This window comes from Lissotriton vulgaris, chromosome 1_1 (assembly GCF_964263255.1).
Source record: "Lissotriton vulgaris chromosome 1_1, aLisVul1.2, whole genome shotgun sequence".
Classification (NCBI taxonomy): domain Eukaryota; kingdom Metazoa; phylum Chordata; class Amphibia; order Caudata; family Salamandridae; genus Lissotriton; species Lissotriton vulgaris.
Window position 1 is genome coordinate 2141962771 of NC_141685.1, and position 18571 is coordinate 2141981341.

The window sequence follows — 18571 nt, forward strand, 5'->3', positions numbered from 1 at the left end:
CTGGTGGCGTCCCCCAGCCCCTGGGAGCACTCTCCTTCATCCTCCTGGTCTCCAAGAGGGTGCATTCTGCAGGGAACGATCTTCAATGGCTCCCTGTGCCTCTTTTCTCCCTGCGCAGAGGCCTCTTCTTCTGCGCACCGATCCTGGGCTCTCTTTCTGGCGCTGTTAGGGCCTGGGGGGCAGTCAGTGGTGTCCTCCTTCCAACTGCACATTGCACCAGGCTCCAGCACCTTTCGCCTCAGCAGACCACACCGCAGAGAGAGCTTCTATTCCTGTGCAAGTACTTTTTGAAAGTTGAGTAGGGAGCTGGCAGGAAGTCTCTGTGTGTCCTATCAAACAGCAACACAACACTTCCCTGCCCCTGCTCCCTCCTTCTTGTCCAGCCTCTGGGTTTGTTCAAAATGGTGTTGTCCAGTGTCTCTGGTCCCATGGCCTCTGAAACCCAACTCCCCCCCCCCCTCACTGCCTTCACTCCCCTGCGCAGCCCCTACACGTATGCACACGCATGTACACCCGTGTCTGCATGTAACCAGCACGGTGTCCCATACTCCAGCCGCTGCGCAGCGGCCTAGTCAAGCCAGGGGTACACCAGTACAGTCTCCATGCAATCTCCTTCATTATGAGTTCACTGTGGTTGAGTACCAGACTATGAGGCTCCCCCACAGTAAAAGCTCAACAATTAGGGGCTCAAAAAGCGAAAAATCCAGGCAGCCCATGGTGTCAGAACCACTTTCTAACAGTCGCTCTAATTGGAGAGAATTTGTGGCAAAGTGGAATGCATCTCCAATTGGAAGAGTAAGTTTTGTTCTCAGAATCACCAGGGGAACAAACAAAAAGGTCAACAAATTAGCAAAAGAAATCTGTGATTGGGCAAAGAAGCACCCCCCTAGAATTAAGAGTATTGTACATTCAGGGGGTAACAAATTTCCAAGCAGACAGCCTTAGTCAAAACCTTCTCTCCTCTGTATCTTTTCAGATTTCCTAACTGCATTTCAGTCAGATATGTACACCGTTCAGGCTCCCCTGGATCAATCTATGTGCCTCTCCACCCAATTCAATGCTCACAGTGTTTTCGCACAGAAACATGGGGTCCCCCAAGCTTGGGCAGTCTATGCCATGTTGATTCCATGGCCTTGGGGTGGGAGGGGGTGCCCTTCCCCAGATTCGCCTTCTGCCAAAGGTGCTAGAGAAGATTAAGGAGGAGAGGCTTGCAGGTCCTTTTGACCCTGGTTCCCAGACACTCTGTACCCTGGACGTAGAGTCGCTCTATACTAATATCCCCCAAGGAGCGGCTCTACTGGTCATTCAAAAAATCCTTGACTCCAGGCCCAGACCCCATAGAGTACCGACACTATTCATACTCCAACTATTGGAATTGTGTCTCACGAAAAACTTTTTTGTCTTTGATGGAGTATTTTACCAGCAGATAAAGGGTACATCTATGGGGGCTATTTTTGCCCCCCACCTGGCAATTCTTTTTATGGACGCACTCGAGACAGGCACAATCCTATCGGATTTCAATCCATTCCGCTCTGGGATCGCCATCTGGCGGCGATACATAGACGATATTTTTTTAATCTGGAATCTGGATGCGAAGGCCTTAGATTCTTTCCTACACTGGCTAAATAATAACTGTGATGACCTACAGTTCACCCTCTCCCATCATAAAACAGAGATCCCTTTCCTCGATCTGACAATTTACCATGAGGAAGGTGAATTACTAACACGATTGTACAGGAAACCAACCGAACGCAACACACTGTTGAGGTATGATAGTAATCATCCTAAAGCTCTTAAAGACTCTCTCCCCTACTCACAATTCCTCCGTATAAGACGCAACTGCTCATCAAAACTGGACTATTTCAGGGAGGCGGATGTTCTGTCATCTAAACTCAAAGCGCGGGGATACCCAAAAAGATTAGTCAGAAACGCTGCTAAAAGAGCTTGGTATTGCCCCCGAGAAGTCTTACTTGAACCAAAGAGTAGAGAGAGATCCGATAGAATTGCCTGTGTAACCACTTTCTCCCCAGTTTCGAACCAAATTCGCAAGACTATCCTTAAGCATTGGCCAATCCTGAACGCAGGCCAACTAAATTTTGAAAAGCCATTGTTTGCATTCAAGAAAAGTAAAAATATAAAAGACCATCTTGTTAGGGCGGCCCTACCTATGACACCTATAAGTAACACGATTGAATCTAACTGGGGCTTACCGCCTGTGACAGGGCATGTTAAATGCGGACAATGTATTGTGTGTGATTTGACACTGGAGGGGCGCACTTTCACTCACAATAATGTCACGAATGAAATGAAAACCTTAACAAACTGTAACAGTCACAATGTAATTTATGCGGTCCTATGCCCCTGTCCGAAAATGTATGTGGGACAGACCACACAGAAGGTGAAGACACGCATAAGCCAACACCGGAGCCGCATAAGGTGTGGAACTCTCAATGCCCCATTAGTGGAACATTTCGCATCTATGAAACACACGGCTGATGATTTGAGTTGGACAGTCTGGAAATCAGTAAAATTACCCCAAAGAGGCGGCAATCTGCAACAAATTCTGAATCGTGAGGAATTGAAATCTATTATACAGTTCAACACCATCCACACTGGACTGAACCGAAGTGAGGACTGGACCACTCTGTTGTGATTATGCAATACTGAATCAGTGAACTTCAAAGCATAAAGACTCAGTGCTCCCATCTATTGTTTTTACTAGTTTTTAATGAACATAAAAATTTATATCACAAATGCTTCACTGTTATGCATGCAATTTTTTCACGTCACCTTTCACTCCTGGAGTTGTTCATATGTTGGACTGCTCTGATAGCAGCCCTTAAACTCGCTTGACTCTAGGCTCTTTATCTAGTAACTCAACTGCCAAGCCATTTGCGCTATTTAATTCTCCAAAATTTGACTCCCCACTCCAGATCAGGGGTTAATGACCTTTTAAGTTTAATTAATAAAGGTTGTCCCAGCTCCGGGACACTTCTAAATGGCGCCCATCTTAGCGCACTAGCAATCCTTTAGTCTCCATAGCCAGATATGACGGGAACACCATTCCAAGATGGCGCCCGAAGTCACATCCACGTGACCGGACGCCCTTCTATGATTAAACAAGCCCGCGAAGAACAGCAACGGTAACTGGCATTGACACCGGGCACCCCGACCAAGCACGAGGTTCATCCGTAACCGGTAAGTGGCTCCTCTTTAGGGGATATGACCTGACTCTGACCTAAGCTGTCGATTTAGGTGCCTTGCAAACCTCGCGTTTTACTTGTATTGCAGCATTGACGACCTCGTTCGTATGTGCAGTGCACAATTATTGATCCTTCGCCTGAGGCCGTCGAGCCCATAATGGCACGTCCCAGGAACGAATAACAAGGTAAAAATGCCCCTCGCTATAGCCCGACTAGACTTCCCAAGCCAACATTGTGGCGAAGTCCAAAAACCTGTAATTTTGTTTATTTCAGCACGCATAAATCGGCATCCTCCATTGTAGAGCCATCTTGCCCTTAGAGTCGGATGGTAATCATCACGTCTCCAAACGAGCCCACAGTGGGTAGGTATCTTGACCAGCTAACCCGGTCACTTTCTCACCCTTTCCACGTATACTGAATCGAATAATTTTTCCAACAGCCCGGCGCATAACCACGAGGGGAAATAATTAAAGCCCTCGAACAGGACTAGCTATTGAACCCCTGAATGCTATTGCCCCTAGGCGCCCCTAGCAAGGTTGACGCCTCATTGAAAACCTCTTCTAAACACAGAGGTACGTGCTGAAATGCCCATTAATGCCTCTAATGCCCAATATCTTAATAAAACAAAACGTGCATGTGCCCCGGCTCAAACACCAATTCACTGAGCTACAAGGTTTCCCATATTCACTATATACACCATTGCACAATCCCCACAGTCACCTGTTATGCACAAACTGGCAGCATTTTTCGCACTCGAACCACTGCGATTCCGAGGAAAAGTATGTAAATTAAATGCCATAACGCAATTACAATTTATGAACCTGATTGTTTGCTTCACAAAGGCACATTCACTCAGCACATGTCACAATATGTGATCGCAGTTGTAAGAAGCTATTTTAAGGCATGTGTTTACTACTCTCTTAAAATTTCTCTAAAGGTTTCTCTTTGTGCTTGTTTCTCTTATCTTCTCAACAGGCTTTGTTATATTCAGGCAACCTCATTTACTAAGTCCTGATGATGATCCCAATTAATTAATTGAGCAAAGGGATCGAAACGTCGACACCTATGAGTGTACATACATGTAGAAATTCATTATTTGAGAATGTTTGTTTCACTCCAGGCGACACTGTTATTAATTCTTTTTCAATTATAAAGTGCCCTGTTTTTGCTCTTTTTCCTTGCCTGAAGACACCCCTTTCACCTTCTCTCTATTTTTCTCCTCTTCTAAGTACGGCACAGGCTTGTGTCATACTAATTGTTTGAAAATATTGTGTCAAAATTTACATTTGTTTGAAAAAATAAACTTCCGGTCCGGCTGGGCTGGAACATTAAATCGTATAGTAGTCCATTGTGCACTATACTGTATTGTTGAAAATTTGAAGAAGCTTTGAACCTTTGTTTCTATAACTTAGTCATACCCATGGTTCTTGGCTACCCGCTGGGTCTCCCTTGTTTGTCAAAAATGCAGTAATTCTAGTAGCACCATTCTGCCTAGATAGCTCTGATGTATTCAGGTGGTGGAAATGTCAGTAGAGAAGCATTATTTCTTTCCCTTTTATCCTCCTCTTCAATACCCGACCTTGTTATGGGAGAGTCACCAGCATTTGATGGCCTGGAAATAAAGAGGGTTGGTTTAGAAGTTTTGTGGAGTTCAAAACAGGTAGCAGGATGCCCAGATTTCAAGGAATCTTTCTATCCTTTCATCCTACACCAAGCACCCCGGTATTCTTTCATAGGTGATGTTCAGCAAAAGAACAAGACCCGACCTCTATAGAACCCTTTCAGATAATAGAATTCTTAATGGATGGGTTCCTAAAAGGGTTAGCACCAGCCACATTGGCCTCGCAGTAGGTGGCAATTAAAGCTTTTAGAAGTCCGATTGATGATATTTCAAAGTATTTCCCTTGGAAAGTCGCTTGCTTAATCATTTTAAACTAAAAAAGCCTGACATGCTTAACCCATGTCTTCTCTCAGTGGTCTTCACTGGTCTTCAGGAAAGGCTTTTTGAGCGGTTAGGGAAGCCTGAATTCACATGGTTATCATCTAAAATTGTTTTTCTATTTGTGATAACCTCAGCTAGGAGACTGTGGTACTTGTTATCGTTGGTTCTATCATACCCTTATCTTTTTTTCTGAAAAGGATAGCCCTAAGACCTGATCGAAGTTTGTTCTCGAGTTCAATCGGCATTTCATCTATCATAGGAAATTGTCCTTCCAGTTCTGGATCGAGAATCAGGGGTTCCCTTGACTCTAGGTGTTAAAGGGGCACTATCAATTTACTTAAATCAAACAAATAACTTTAGGGTCTCATATTGCCTTTTCATGTTTTTGAAGCTGCTAATAAGGGAAAAGGTTTGTACTCCCACTATAAATAGATGGGTGTATTAAGCAATAACCCAAGCTTACAGGTCAATGGGGAGGAGGTACCACAGAATGTGCAAGGATTCTCTACAAAATTAATATCAATTTATTGGGCTGAAATTAGTGGAGCCTCTTTAAAGGAAATTTGTAATGCACCATACTGGTAGGCTCCGGAAACATTTGTAAAGCATTACAAACTGAACTTTTTAAAGTAAATGGATGCAAATGTTGGTTTTGTAGTATTTAAAACAGCAATAGAGTAATTGTTGGTAGGATACAATCATTTTTTCCTTTTCGCTTCACTTTTCTTGTTGGTGCAAATTTACACTTGGTGCATCCTCAAAATTCATAAGGATTGGGATGAGTAAAACGGTGATGGGTAATAACTACTTTCCTGTAATCTTCATTACCCAGAATCATAATTCTACTTGTACCAGACCAATATCCCTCCCTCACTCCCATTTTTTGCACCTACAAGAATAAGGAAGATTACTGGTAATTGTTTTATTTCACAGAGACACGTTGTTTTCTGGCCAGGGTTTTCATTGTAGGAGTTTCAATGTTGTTTGAGTTAAATTAAACAAACTGGACTGCAGAGAATGGGGTAATGAGGCAAAACAAACAGCAATATAGTTATCATGTGTCTACCCGAATTTAGTCTAATGTACGAACAATACATTAGGCTGCTAGTACCATTCATGTGACTCTGGATGCAAATACAATAGAGAAAGGTCTAATGAATTCAGCTGATATAGCGTATTGTGGGTACATGGGGTTTGAACTAGAGAATTAATGACAGTTTTAATTTTAATCAACGAATTTCGGGATGTTTTAAGCTTTTGCAAGACAGTGCAAATTCTCAACTACTTACTAAAGCCCCATCAAATACTTGTTCTATCAATGGATAAACACATTTGTAAGTAAGTGACGTTCACCTAAAAACCAAATTCGCACACAAACCACCAAGCAAACGATTATTCCTCTTAGAAAATATAAAATACAAAGCAATATGTCCACGGTCATAAGGCAATTAGGTTTTGATCTACACAAAACCATAAAATTAGAAGAATAGTAAATCGCTGAGTCTAGTTAAAATGGTTAGCATAGGAAAGGCCTGACCACACACTGAAATAATATCAGAAACAATTTATTTCTCTAAACCATATTTTTTAGGACAGCCTTCAGAAGATTTTAAACGGCTTTCTTAGGTGATATAATTAACGCCTCTATCAACATATGATAGTTGGAACCCGAAGGCAAGCATGTTTTTCTTTTAACGCGAATTTGCTATGGGTGGTTAGCAGGTGAAAAGTCAGTGTTGCATTGGAGAACTGGAAAATACCGACACCTTGAAAAGAATGTGCGTGAGAAAAAAGATCCAGAGTCCTGACAGATGTAGTATCTCATGGTGATTGGCATTAATGTCAATAACCAAAGCACTCCTTACAGGAACTAAATAAACCTTTAATTTGTTTGACTACAACACATCTGGCGCTGCTTACATGATAAGAATAGACAGAAAAGAACCCGTCAACTCCAACAAACAAGGATGGATGTTGTCGTGAGATGTTTATTTGCAAATCTACAGTGTTTAAGATATCAGTGGACCGTGGTATGCTTTTCATGATGATCCAGTCTGTGTACAGACTTTAGCAGCGTGAACAACTAGTAAGTCGAGTGCGTGAAGGTGAGAGTTTAAATGATCACGCATAGACTTTCATAATAATGGTGGTCTGGTGTGCATCATTTATTTGACTGGCGCCAAACACGGAGCTTCTACACAGTGAAGTAGTACAGTATATGTGAGTGGCGTATGTTTAATAAGTGGTTTAACAGTATACAGCGTATTCGGACAAAGTTAAGGATTAATTGACATGCTCGCCTAAGAAGACGCGATATTCAATAATGCATTCTTTTAATCCATGTTCGCATTCCCACTCAAACCCAAAATGATCAATTACCAGAACGGACTCCTACCTGAAAAGCCGTCCCTTTCTGTAAACTGCCCGAAGTGCAATGGTGCGAAAATGAAATAGAAGAGCCAGGAAAAATAAACTGCGCCCATTGTCATTATGGGATTCCGCGCAGTTACGAGAGTTTCTTTGCAAGAGGCGCGCTCGGGAGTAAGAGCAATAAACGAGCCCAGTGCTTTCCTCTAATTGGCTGTGTGGGCTGCACAAACAGTCACAGCGCCTATCTCAGCTGATCGTTTCGGAAGAGGGCGGGGGTAAACGCTGAGGGTCATGGAGCAGAGCTCATTCCTGCTGCTGCTCTCTGTCCAGCTGCGGTTACCACTAATCAGCTTGAACTCCCCTTCCTTTCCAACAGGTAAGAAACTTCACTCTAGGCCGATGGACGGTGCACCACACTACCCAGGCTTGGGATGAAGCCAGGCACCACATTTTCCTCTGATTTCAAGTTTAGATTGGAGTTACTCACGGCGAACTGCAGCTGCTTCAGTGGAAGGGAGTGGAAAGCGTGTTTCGTGTCAGACAAAAGTGCCCTTTAGGATTAACTAAAGAGAGTGATGTTTGGGTTTGGGCCACTAAAGGTTCCTCATAATAGCTCCTAGTTCTAGCCCAACTGAATGCGAAAAAAGGTCACTCGAATTAAAAGGAAAAAAAATTGTCAAGCAAGCTCTTGCTCAATAGAAGTATCTTTTTCACAACAGACGATATTTTTTTCCGGTTGAAAAGTGAAAGGCATTTTTTTTGTTACTGTACTCATTCACTTATTAAGGACAATGGAACCGTTTAAGGTTACCCCATCTCAGCATTTAGGCTTTCAACTCGAGGGATAAATGTTCATAGATTAGCACTGTTGGCACAATTTGTATGAACTTTGTTTTATTCTTATGTATGTATTCATAAAGGCTCGGGTGTCCCTTTCTTAAACTTCTTTAAAAACTGTTAGTATTTGATACAAACATGTTCAAACTTGCGTGACGAAAAAGGTACCCTTGCTATTTTTATTTGCGTTTGTTCAATATAACGTCGCCAAATTTCTTTTCATGAATAAATGTGCTCTCTGCTTTCCTGCAAACGCACTAGCAATACTTATACCGGGTTTAAACCGTTACGTTGGCTTTTGGAGAAATATTTACTCCAGGTACTAGAGAAAAGAGTGACAATTCCATTCACATTTTAAACCTTTCCTGCAAAAATAATGTCTTAATGTGCTGCTGTTGTCACGTACTTGACTGTCTCGACATGAAAAGTAGTAATAATAGTGCATTTTGGGCGCGCAAGCCCAGTTTTCTGCCCTTTAAAAAAAATAATTAATATAACATTAAATACAATGTCGGCATTAGCCCACTTTTTAAATATATTAATTTTTATTGTTAAACGCAATTGTTATGAATTTTTTTGGTACAGAACCTCAGCACTCCACCTAGTGACTATTTCAGTTGTTACACTTGTATAGCTATTACTACTCTTCAGAATATTTTTTACGAGCCCCACTTAGTAAAACAAAATTTTGTCGAGCTCCCCTAAATGCAATGAGCAGCCAAACTGTTTAATAGTGAACAATAAATATTGCTGGCATAGCATGTAAGAAGTTATGGGTAATTTGGGGGTAAAATCAAAGCCAGCAGAACAAACATCATATTTAATGGTACAAGCCCACAGCCGCCCCAACAAAATAGTAAATGCTATAGAACTGGCATCGCACTGCAATCTTCCCTCATTAACACAAAGAATTTATGGAAGACAATTAGGTGTGCGGAAACTTCCCTAACAAACAAGGTGCAGGGAGAGCACATATAGCAGTAGTGCAAACTTGTCAGAATCAAACCGTTTTAAATTGGGAATCAGCAATTAAAGGTAACCTCCTTTTTAGACAATACAGGAGTTCTGGCTGCCTCCGTTTCCCTCTGGTAATAGGGCAATGTCAGTCAGGGTCCCACAGGGCTCTGCCCTTAGCTCTAAGTTTATTTATAAAGTTGTTTAATGTCTTATCTTACCCGCTTGCTTTAATTGTTGAGTCACTTGGTGCCAAGATTGTATTATATGTAGATGACATGCAGATTCTCTTCTCCTTTAAAGAATGGGAGGATCTGGCTTTTGACTCCATTAAATCGTAGCTTACTGCAGTGTTTGTCTGGTTACATAAGAAACAATTGATGTGTAACACCGACAAAACTGAAATTCTCGTTTTTGGCAGTACTGCACTTACCGGCTAGTCGGCATGCTGGCCAGATGGTTCTGTTCTGCCTGTATCGGCAAGAACTTGAAAGTTAATTTAGATTAGTGCTTATCCTTCCAACTCCAGATCAGTGTGGTGACTGGCGTGAGCTTTGGTATTTTAAGGGCTCTGAAAAAAGTTTCAGATTTTTTTTGTACTTTCCGGCCAGCTAAACAGTTTTCCAGGCTCTGATAACATCTCGCCTGGACTATGCTAATGCCTTTTACCTTGGCCTTCCGGAATATGCCATCCATAGACTTCAAGTGGTGCAAAACGCTGCAGTGTGACTTTTGTTGAATAAGCCGACGAGAGCTAGGATCTCAATTCATTTTTCTTCCTTGCACTGGCTTCCAGTAAGGAAGAGAATTCTGTTCAAAACCTTGGTACTGATGTTTCGTCCTCTCCACAATATTGGTCCATGCTATGTAGCCATTTTTACAATCCTGCGAGGGGGCTCTGGTCCTCACATTTGGCTTTGGCTAGAGTGCCGAGAGTGGGATTGGCAGACAGTTCTTTTCCTTTTTAGGGCTGTCTGCAGGGCCATAGCAGGCACCGGGCAATCCCCCGGTTCGCCACACAGGTGGGGCCGGTTTTGGGCCCCTGGGGGCCATTTTTGTTTACAGGGCTGCTCGGCTCTGTACCAAAACCGGCCCCGGCAAAGATCTCGACGGCGGCCGAACACTTTGCCAGGGCCGGTTGATGTTCCTAGTCCGGCCCTGGCTGTCTGTATGAAACTCTCTTCCAGTGCACCTGAGGCAGGAAAGTTCTGAGCCTGCTTTTAGGAAGGGGTTAAAAGCTTGGCTATTCACTTAGTAATTCTGCTTTCTGTTGAATTATCACTGGGACACTCCTAGGAGTATCTGTGTGCTTTATAAATCTGTTTCATCATCATGTTTGTATTTGGTATTTATATAGTGCAAATCTAGCTGTAAGGCAGCAGACTGTCTTTCTGCCCATGATGGGTCATCCTCTGCTAGCCATCGGAGGAAACAAGAGATTTGTATCCAGCCCTAATACCTAAGTGAGTAACCAGAAAATTAAAATACCCTCCCCTCATTTGCGCCATACCTTTAATGGCATTGATCGATGTGAGCAAGCCCAACCCATTCCATAAGTCAGGGATGTGGAATTCCTATAGCCCGACGCCCAGGACATATTGTTTGGGGTCAAGGGCAACAAGTATTAATGTGTATGTTGTCCTTGGGACAAGCAGGCCCAACCCCCTAAAGCACAGACCCTTTGGCTGCCAGTTTGCAGTACTACATTAAGGATCAAGGAAGTGCACTGCCTGCAGTTAAGTTAATATTTGTATGCATATGTTAATGCTGTTAAAACTTGTATTTATGGTTCAATAATTGAGAGCCTTTATTATTAGGCTGAGCGCTCTCAGTAAATGTAAGTTCTGACTGCACTACTGACAGTGGTTCCAGTATAAAAATGTGGACACATGGTTTCAAAGTTTAGCAATATGAGGCTATGCATACTGCTCTCTAATTAGATGCAAATATTTGCAGAAGCTTGAAAGCAAGATTAATGATTCTTTGCTTTCAATATAAAATGTCCCTAAAAAATGAAAGTAGGAAAACTTTTTTTTTTTTTGCTAAACTACTGTAAAATTTCAGGTACCATTTCTTTGCAGCATCATTTAGTAAACTGCTTTGATGCATGCTAGTATTTTCGTAAAATATTCATATTAGAAAATCAGTGTAACCAGTTTCAAGAAGATGTTGGGGACATAAAAATAAACAAGCATTGGCAAGCCAGTAGGTCTGAAATGGTGGTCAGCTTTTTAGCTTTGGCAATGCGTGACTTGTTGTGGCATGGTTTTTTAAAAACCTTATTGATGTGAGAACTGCCGGACCCTCACCATTATAACAAACATTGGCAAAAGCAAAATTGCTTTTAGTCTAAAAAAAGAACACACTTCCAAGTTAGTTACTGGCACTGAACAAAACTACTTTGTGCGCCGATATGCTCCTTATGAAAGAGCAGAATGCTGTCACTCAAGTGAAGCCAGCCGAAACAGAGAGAACATTTTAATAAACACTAAAGGTCATGGTTAACACCAGACCAAATTAGGGGCCCAATAATTAAAGAAAGTCTCAAAAGTGCACCCTTGGTTTATGTCCTTGCATTAAGGGCAGCTATATGGCTTTCGTGAATTCACAAGAATTTACAGCAGTAGGGCAAGAAATAGTACTCCTAAAAAATATTTGTGAACTGCATTTTAGCATGCCTAAATATGCATGTGTACATTTGCTCATGTAAAAACCTGAGTGTTTGCAAGTTTATTTTCCCTCCAACCACTTTTTTCCCAACTCTGGAAGAAGGGTTACGTCTGCCATTGTCAGGAGTAAATTTCCAACTTTTCTCAATATTGGAAAGAATTAGGGAAGAGTTGTTGAAAACCCTTAAAACATGCGAGTTAGTAGGTTTGCACAGACTCAAAAGGACATTCCACCCCTGGAACTATTGTTTACCGCTACCTTCAGTCCCAGTATGTAGATCTGCGGAAACGTAGCAACATAAAGGTATTACTAGTATTCAAACACTACTATGGTATGAGCCCTGGCATAATCAGAGAGGCTATATAAGAGCTCTTTTATGATGAGATTGATGCCATAATTTGTCGCCGCAAATCATGGCACCAAAGGGACAAGTGGATTTTGTTACAGGGCAAGTAGATTTATGAAGCAACCTGCCCCATGGACAAGTAAATATTTTAATAAATTCCACACCCCTGCATAAGAGTTCCTTTCACTGTTCCTTCCATCATTATTACCTTCCATCCTTATTACCTTCCATTCATCCATCTCCCAGTTTCACCCTTCATTCCATCCTTTCACCATTTCATGTATCCATTAATTTCCAATTCTATCCATCAGCTTCCACTCACAGACCCTCAAGCTCAACTCTCCCAGCCACCATAGCCCAGAGACTTCCTTTACAAATTCTTAGTTAGATCCTGCAGTCATGAAGTGCCCCAAGTAAGCTCCCTGAACCCTTATGCTGACCACATAACTCCAAAGCACCTTTGATAGCCCGTTTCCTCCTTTTTCCCATTGAGGGTCTTTCTGTTTGTCTGGGACCCCAGAAACCGCAGGTTACTTCTTATTGAAAAGCTTGTTATGTCTTCAGCTCTCTTAAAGTATTTTGACCCATGCAGACATTCTGGTGAGGGTGTCCTTTCGGTGCACAGTATTTTTTATGTTCTCTATTGTGTTCTAAATCGGTTTCTATATTTTCTCAAGTCAGTTGGCAGGTTTACTTCTATGACATCTGTGTACATCTTTGCTTCAAAGGCCCCACTCGAGCTTCAGAAAACCTGCTTAACTTCCATCATTGTTGGTTCTTTGCTCGCTTTTTCGGCTTGCTCCTCTCAGTGATTAACTTGGTGTGTATTTCCATTAGCACCTGTCTGCTAGGCTGCACATTGCATCACTGTGTTGCTTTGTGTTGGCTTATTTACTATCTTAGCTTATGTCTACTTTCCACTTATCCGAGCCTAGCTGTGTTTGGGACAGTTCTAGTTCCTTTTTCACACTGTTCGCATAAGCATTGAAGGCAGATAGGTCCATGCCAATGTGACATTCCCCTCTTTTTATGTTTTACTGGGGATGTCGGGTTGCTTCTTTATTGGCTCACACAGTTTTGTCTGTGGGTTCCTGTAATATATTTCGCCCATACCTTCTCGTTTACCTTCCCAGTAAGTGTGGTGGGTCAGCCACCTATGCAATGCAGTAGACTCTCACTCAGGAAGTGGGTGATTTCTCACAGTCTTTCCACCCCTAGTCCTGAGGGGCTTTTATTGGTCTTTTCCTTTCCTTGCTGCTCTCAGCAGGTCCCTCCCCTACAACGATCTACTCCTTCTCCCTTACCCGAATCTAGCATGGACTCATCCGACATGAGACCCACAATCCAGAGGGAATGAATTACCTTATGTAATACACGATGAACACTAGTTTTATGTTCTGCAGAATTAGGACTTCAAAACACAATTCTCCCTCAAACTTGAACACTTATTAGAATACTGAATTTGAAAATGTTTCACTCCTTTGGATGTTGCATAGGAAAATGCTTAGAAATTGTGACTAGTGACTGAACGCTTGCACAAAGGAATTTTATTGTTGGAATAAATAATTAAATACCTCTGAAATTGGCCAGTTGTGTTATGGTCATCTTTAAAACTATATCATGGCTGTTATCAAATAACTGATGACCATAAAAGGTGTGATACTGATTTTTATTTATGTTTTATTTAATGATTAGTTCTAACCTAAAGAGTTAATGTGAGGTTTGTGAGATATTCCAGTTGCTGATAGTCTTGTTTTACAAACGTTATAAAATCTTTTTTTTATTTTATTTAAAGGAAGGAAATCTGCATCTAAGAGTAATTCCTTAAACCCCTCTAGCTTGGTCTACAGAGGAAAGTTTTATGAGCAAGTCTATACTGTCCAGTTAAGCAGGCAGGCATTTTCCAGGGAGGCCACTGTGGTGAGTAGGGATTTTGCTATACTGAATGCTGCTAGAGCCCTCCAGCAGCTCTTGTGGCAGCCAAACTAACTGTGACCCTACTGATTCCCACAGGAAGAGAGCACCTAAGGAGAATGACTCCAGATAAAAGAAGGAAATGTAGAATAAAAGATACACATAAGTAGGGAAATAAGTGAAAAGACAAGCTAGACATCTGTAGAGAAATGAGGAGGAAATGAAAAAAGAAAATAGCGGAAAAATATTGAGAAAAAGGAAAAACAGACAATAGCAAACAAAGAACAAACAGCTAGGCCAAAGGAACATTCAGAATCAAACAAGCAAGAAAGTGTTAATTATTGTTTGTTACTCTAAATGCTCACAAACCTCTATGTGCAGGGGGGATATGGGGTTTGTATGGGGTCGTAAATCGGTGTTGTGAACGGTCCATGCAAAAATCAATCAAGTACAGTTGAATGAACAATAAAAAGCACTATCGGTGTACTTGCTTTTAGTCTCTGTGACTCAATCTCCATTTCCTCCCTGGGAGGAAGTTTTGCATGTGACCCATTGTACAATAAAACTTCCTGTCCCCTACTACACCAAGGATGTCCATTAATACACCTCTATCCTCTTCCAGCTGCCAACGAGTACCAGCTTGCGATCAATCAATCAGGGTTTGTAAAGTGCAACTATTCACCAGTGAGGGTCCCAAGGTGCTGGGGGGTAGATGGGGAGGTAGCTCTGTTGAGGGCTGAGGTCATCTGAAGAGCCAGGTTTTGAGGTCCTTCCTGATCTTGGGCAATGTGGGGGATTGCCGGAGGTGGATGGAGAGGGTGTTCCAGGCTTTGTCTGCGAGGTAGGATAGGGACTTTCCTCCTGTTCTGCTCTTGTTGATACGAGGGATGGTGGCCAGAGAGAGCTGTGCTGATCGGAGGTTTCTTTTCGGTGCGCGGAAGGAGAGGCGGCTGTTCAGGTATGCTTGTCCGGGGTTGAGAAGGGCCTTGTATGCATGGGGGAGGAGTTTGAAGGTTGTTCTTCTTTCGACTGGAAGCAAGTAGAGATCACAGAGGTGTTGGGTGATGCGACTGAGGATGTTGAGGATCAGTCTGGGTGCAGCAAAATAGTTTCTTATTGATTCCAACGTAGAGAGTGTTGCTGTAGTCCAGTGTGCTGCTAATGAGCGTGTATGTGACAGTTTTCCTGGATTTGGTTTGGATCCATGGGAAAGATTTTGGGAGCATGCGGAGGGTGTTGAAGCAGGATACGGCATTGATCTGGCAGTTCACTGTGAGCAATGAGTCTAGTATGATGCCGTGGTTTTCAGCGTGGTACGTTGTGGGTTGAGGGGGATTTCAGAGGGCGTAGGGCCACCAGGAGTCGTTCAATGCGGAGGGGGTGGAGCCAAGGATGAGGACTTCGGTCTTTGCCAAGTTGACTTTCAGACAGCTGTTCTTCATTCAGGTGGTAACAGCTTTTATTCCTGCTTGGAAGTTGAGTTTGGTGAAGTTGGGTTCGTTGGTGAGAGAGAGGATCAGCTGGATGTCATCGGCGTAAGAGACAATGTTGAGACCCTGGTTCCTAATGATGGTTGATAGAGGGGATACAAAGACGTTGAAGAGGATGGGGCTGAGGAAAGAGCAATTGGTCTGTCGGTTCTGAGAGGCAGGGGGGTGAAGTCTGACCTGCTGAGTTCTGCCAGTGAGGAAGGAGCATATCCATTTGAGGGCCTTGCCATGGATTGCGACGTCGTGGAGTCTGGTGGCTAAAGTGCGGTCGGAGACTGTGTCAAATGCAGCCAAGCGGTCCAGGAGGATGAAGGCTGGTATTTCGCCCTGGTCGAGGAGGGATCGGATATTTTCGGAGGCGGTGAGTAGGGTGTTCTCGCTGCTGTGGTTGCTTCGGAATCCAGATTGGGAGATGTCCAGGACATTCTTGGCTTCGATGAAGTTTGCTAGCGTTACCAGCATTTTGATGATCTTGGCTGCGAAGTGAAGCAGGGAGATGGGCCTGAAGTTTTTGAGGTCTGTTGGGTCTGCGGAGGGTTTCTTCAGGAGGGGGTTGACTTCAGCGTATTTCCAGTCGCCAAAGAAGGTGGCGGTCTCAAAGAAGCAGTTGATATCTGAGGTAGTTTGGGTACGATGGCAGAGGTGGCTCTGTGGAAGATGTGGTGTGAGCAAGAGTCTGATGTTGCTCCAGAGTGGATGCCTTTCATGGTCTTCAAGGTGTTTTCTGTTGTAAGGGGGATCTATTTGGGCAGGTTTGGTTGGGTGGCGTAGCTTGAAGGGGTGCTGGTGCGGTGAGGTGTCTTGGATGTCTAAGTTTTCGTAGCTCATCTTAATCTTGTGGTGGAAGAAGGTGCGGAGTCTGTTGCAGAGGTCTTGGGAGGGTGAGATGTCTTTGGTTTCGCTGCAGGGTTTGGTGAATTCCTTGATGATGAAGAAGGATAAGTTACTTACCTGTAATCCTAGTTCTCTTCCAGGGATATACTCATCAAAGTCATTGGCACTGAATAATCCCTGCCCACGTGCGGAATCCCGTAGCATAAACAAAAATACATGTGTATATATTTGTATGTTTAAGCAAAAAAGTATGGAGTACCACCAAAAACATACATATATACATATATAAACATGCAGGAGAGTGCCAAAATGACAAGGGTTTCTCATTCAGGAAAATACATTTGTATATAAATACTGTAATGGAGAACATACACTCCAATAATGTCCCAAGACAGCCCTGTATTTTCAGAGAAAACCATAAGTAATAGCAGGCAATTAGCCCATAGGCTGCATAGATGAAAAAACATCACAGTACAAAAAACTTGTCACCGTGCCTTTAAGACTTCCCAGCACCTGCACACCGTACCTTTAAGACCTCCAAGAGCCCCCTGCTACCATCATGCACCACAGGTGACAGTTAGGTCAGTTCTTTTTTACAGTGCACTAACCTGTAGGGACCAGGATTTAAAGGTGCAAAACGCTACTATGCTGTCAATACTCGTCCGGGGAGGAGAGAGGGTTGCTTATGACTTTGATGAGTCTACCCCTGGAAGAGAACTAGGAATACAGGTAAGCAACTTATCCTTCTCTTCTAGGGGATACTCATCAATAGTCATAAGCACTGAATAGCATAACAAGCCCATACCCACTTTCCCGGACGAGGAACAGCATAAATATAGCAAATGTAACACTTTAAGGATGAATTATCTAAACCAATTTCTTAGCGAGGCTTGCCCAAACTGAGCATCCACCTGTGAGTCCGAGTCCAAACAGTAATGGCAAGTGAAAGTGTGTACTGATCGCCATGTGACTGCTTTACAAATCCCTGCAATAGGTACATTCCTAAGGAGAGCCGTGGTCGAGGCCTTTCCCCTGGTAGAATGAGCCGTTGGTTTGCCCGGGAAGGCTATGCTGGCTAGTTGGTAAGATACTTCTGTTTGCATGAAACACGATATAAGGTTCTTTAACGCATAAATCCTGAATCTCGCACTCTGTGAGCAGAGGAGATGGCCACTAAAAAAGCAGTCTTCCATGACAAGTGCTGTAAAGAGGCTCTGTGAATAGGTTCAAATGGAGCACCCATCAATCTAGCAAGAACTATGTTGAGCTCCCAAGGTGGAGATGGAGCTCTGATCGGTGGGTAGAACTTTTTTAACTCCTCAAGATAATCTTTAACCACTGGAATTAGAGAAAAGGAAACCTGTATAGGAGACTTTCTGTATGCAGTGATAGCTGCTAGATGGACCTGTATAGAGGAAAATTGAATGACAGATTTGCCCAGGTACAGCAAATACGGTAAGATCACCTGCTCTTGATCCCGAACGGGATCATGACCATTGTCCCTGCACCATAAGTAAAATCGCATCCATTTAAAAGCGTACGATTTTCTGGTTGAAAGTCTTTTTGCTTCTTTAAGTATGTTCATATAGTCAGAAGGCAAGTCAAAGTGTCTGCATTGAAGGACTCCAGGAGCCATGCTGTCAATCAAAGGGATGAGAGGTCCGGGTGGAGCACCTTCCCCTCGTTCTTGGACAGCAAATCTGGTCGGCATGGTAACCTCCTGTGTGGAACCTCTGATAACTGAAGAAGGTCTGGGTACGACCACTGACAAACCATTCTTGAGCTATCAGTATCATTCTGGTCTTGGCCCTGCAGAACCTGTTGGTCACTGTTAGAAATGGGGATCTCTGGTTGGCTAAGGCGTGCGCCAAAGCCAGGCAGAGACCACCACTCTAGTCAGGGAAAGGGAGTTACACGCCAAAGATAACCCCTGCTCACCCCTCTGGTAGCTTGGCACGAGCATCTGGGCTTATCTCGGTGGCGATGTGTAAAGCATTTGCACAACACACAC

At 43.1% G+C, this 18571-nt stretch overlaps 1 protein-coding gene across 2 annotated transcripts in view; it reads right to left on the reverse strand.

Moving 5' to 3' along the window:
- The window catches only part of SCUBE1 (signal peptide, CUB domain and EGF like domain containing 1), a 1931683-nt gene extending 1923982 nt beyond the window's left edge, over positions 1-7701 (reverse strand). For both annotated transcript variants that reach the window (XM_086922270.1, XM_086922262.1), the window contains exon 1: positions 7541-7701. In XM_086922270.1, the coding sequence (XP_086778396.1) occupies positions 7541-7634 (94 nt within the window). In that variant the 5' untranslated portion in view covers positions 7635-7701. The remainder of the gene's footprint in view (positions 1-7540) is intronic.
- Between the last annotated feature and the right edge of the window lie 10870 nt (positions 7702-18571).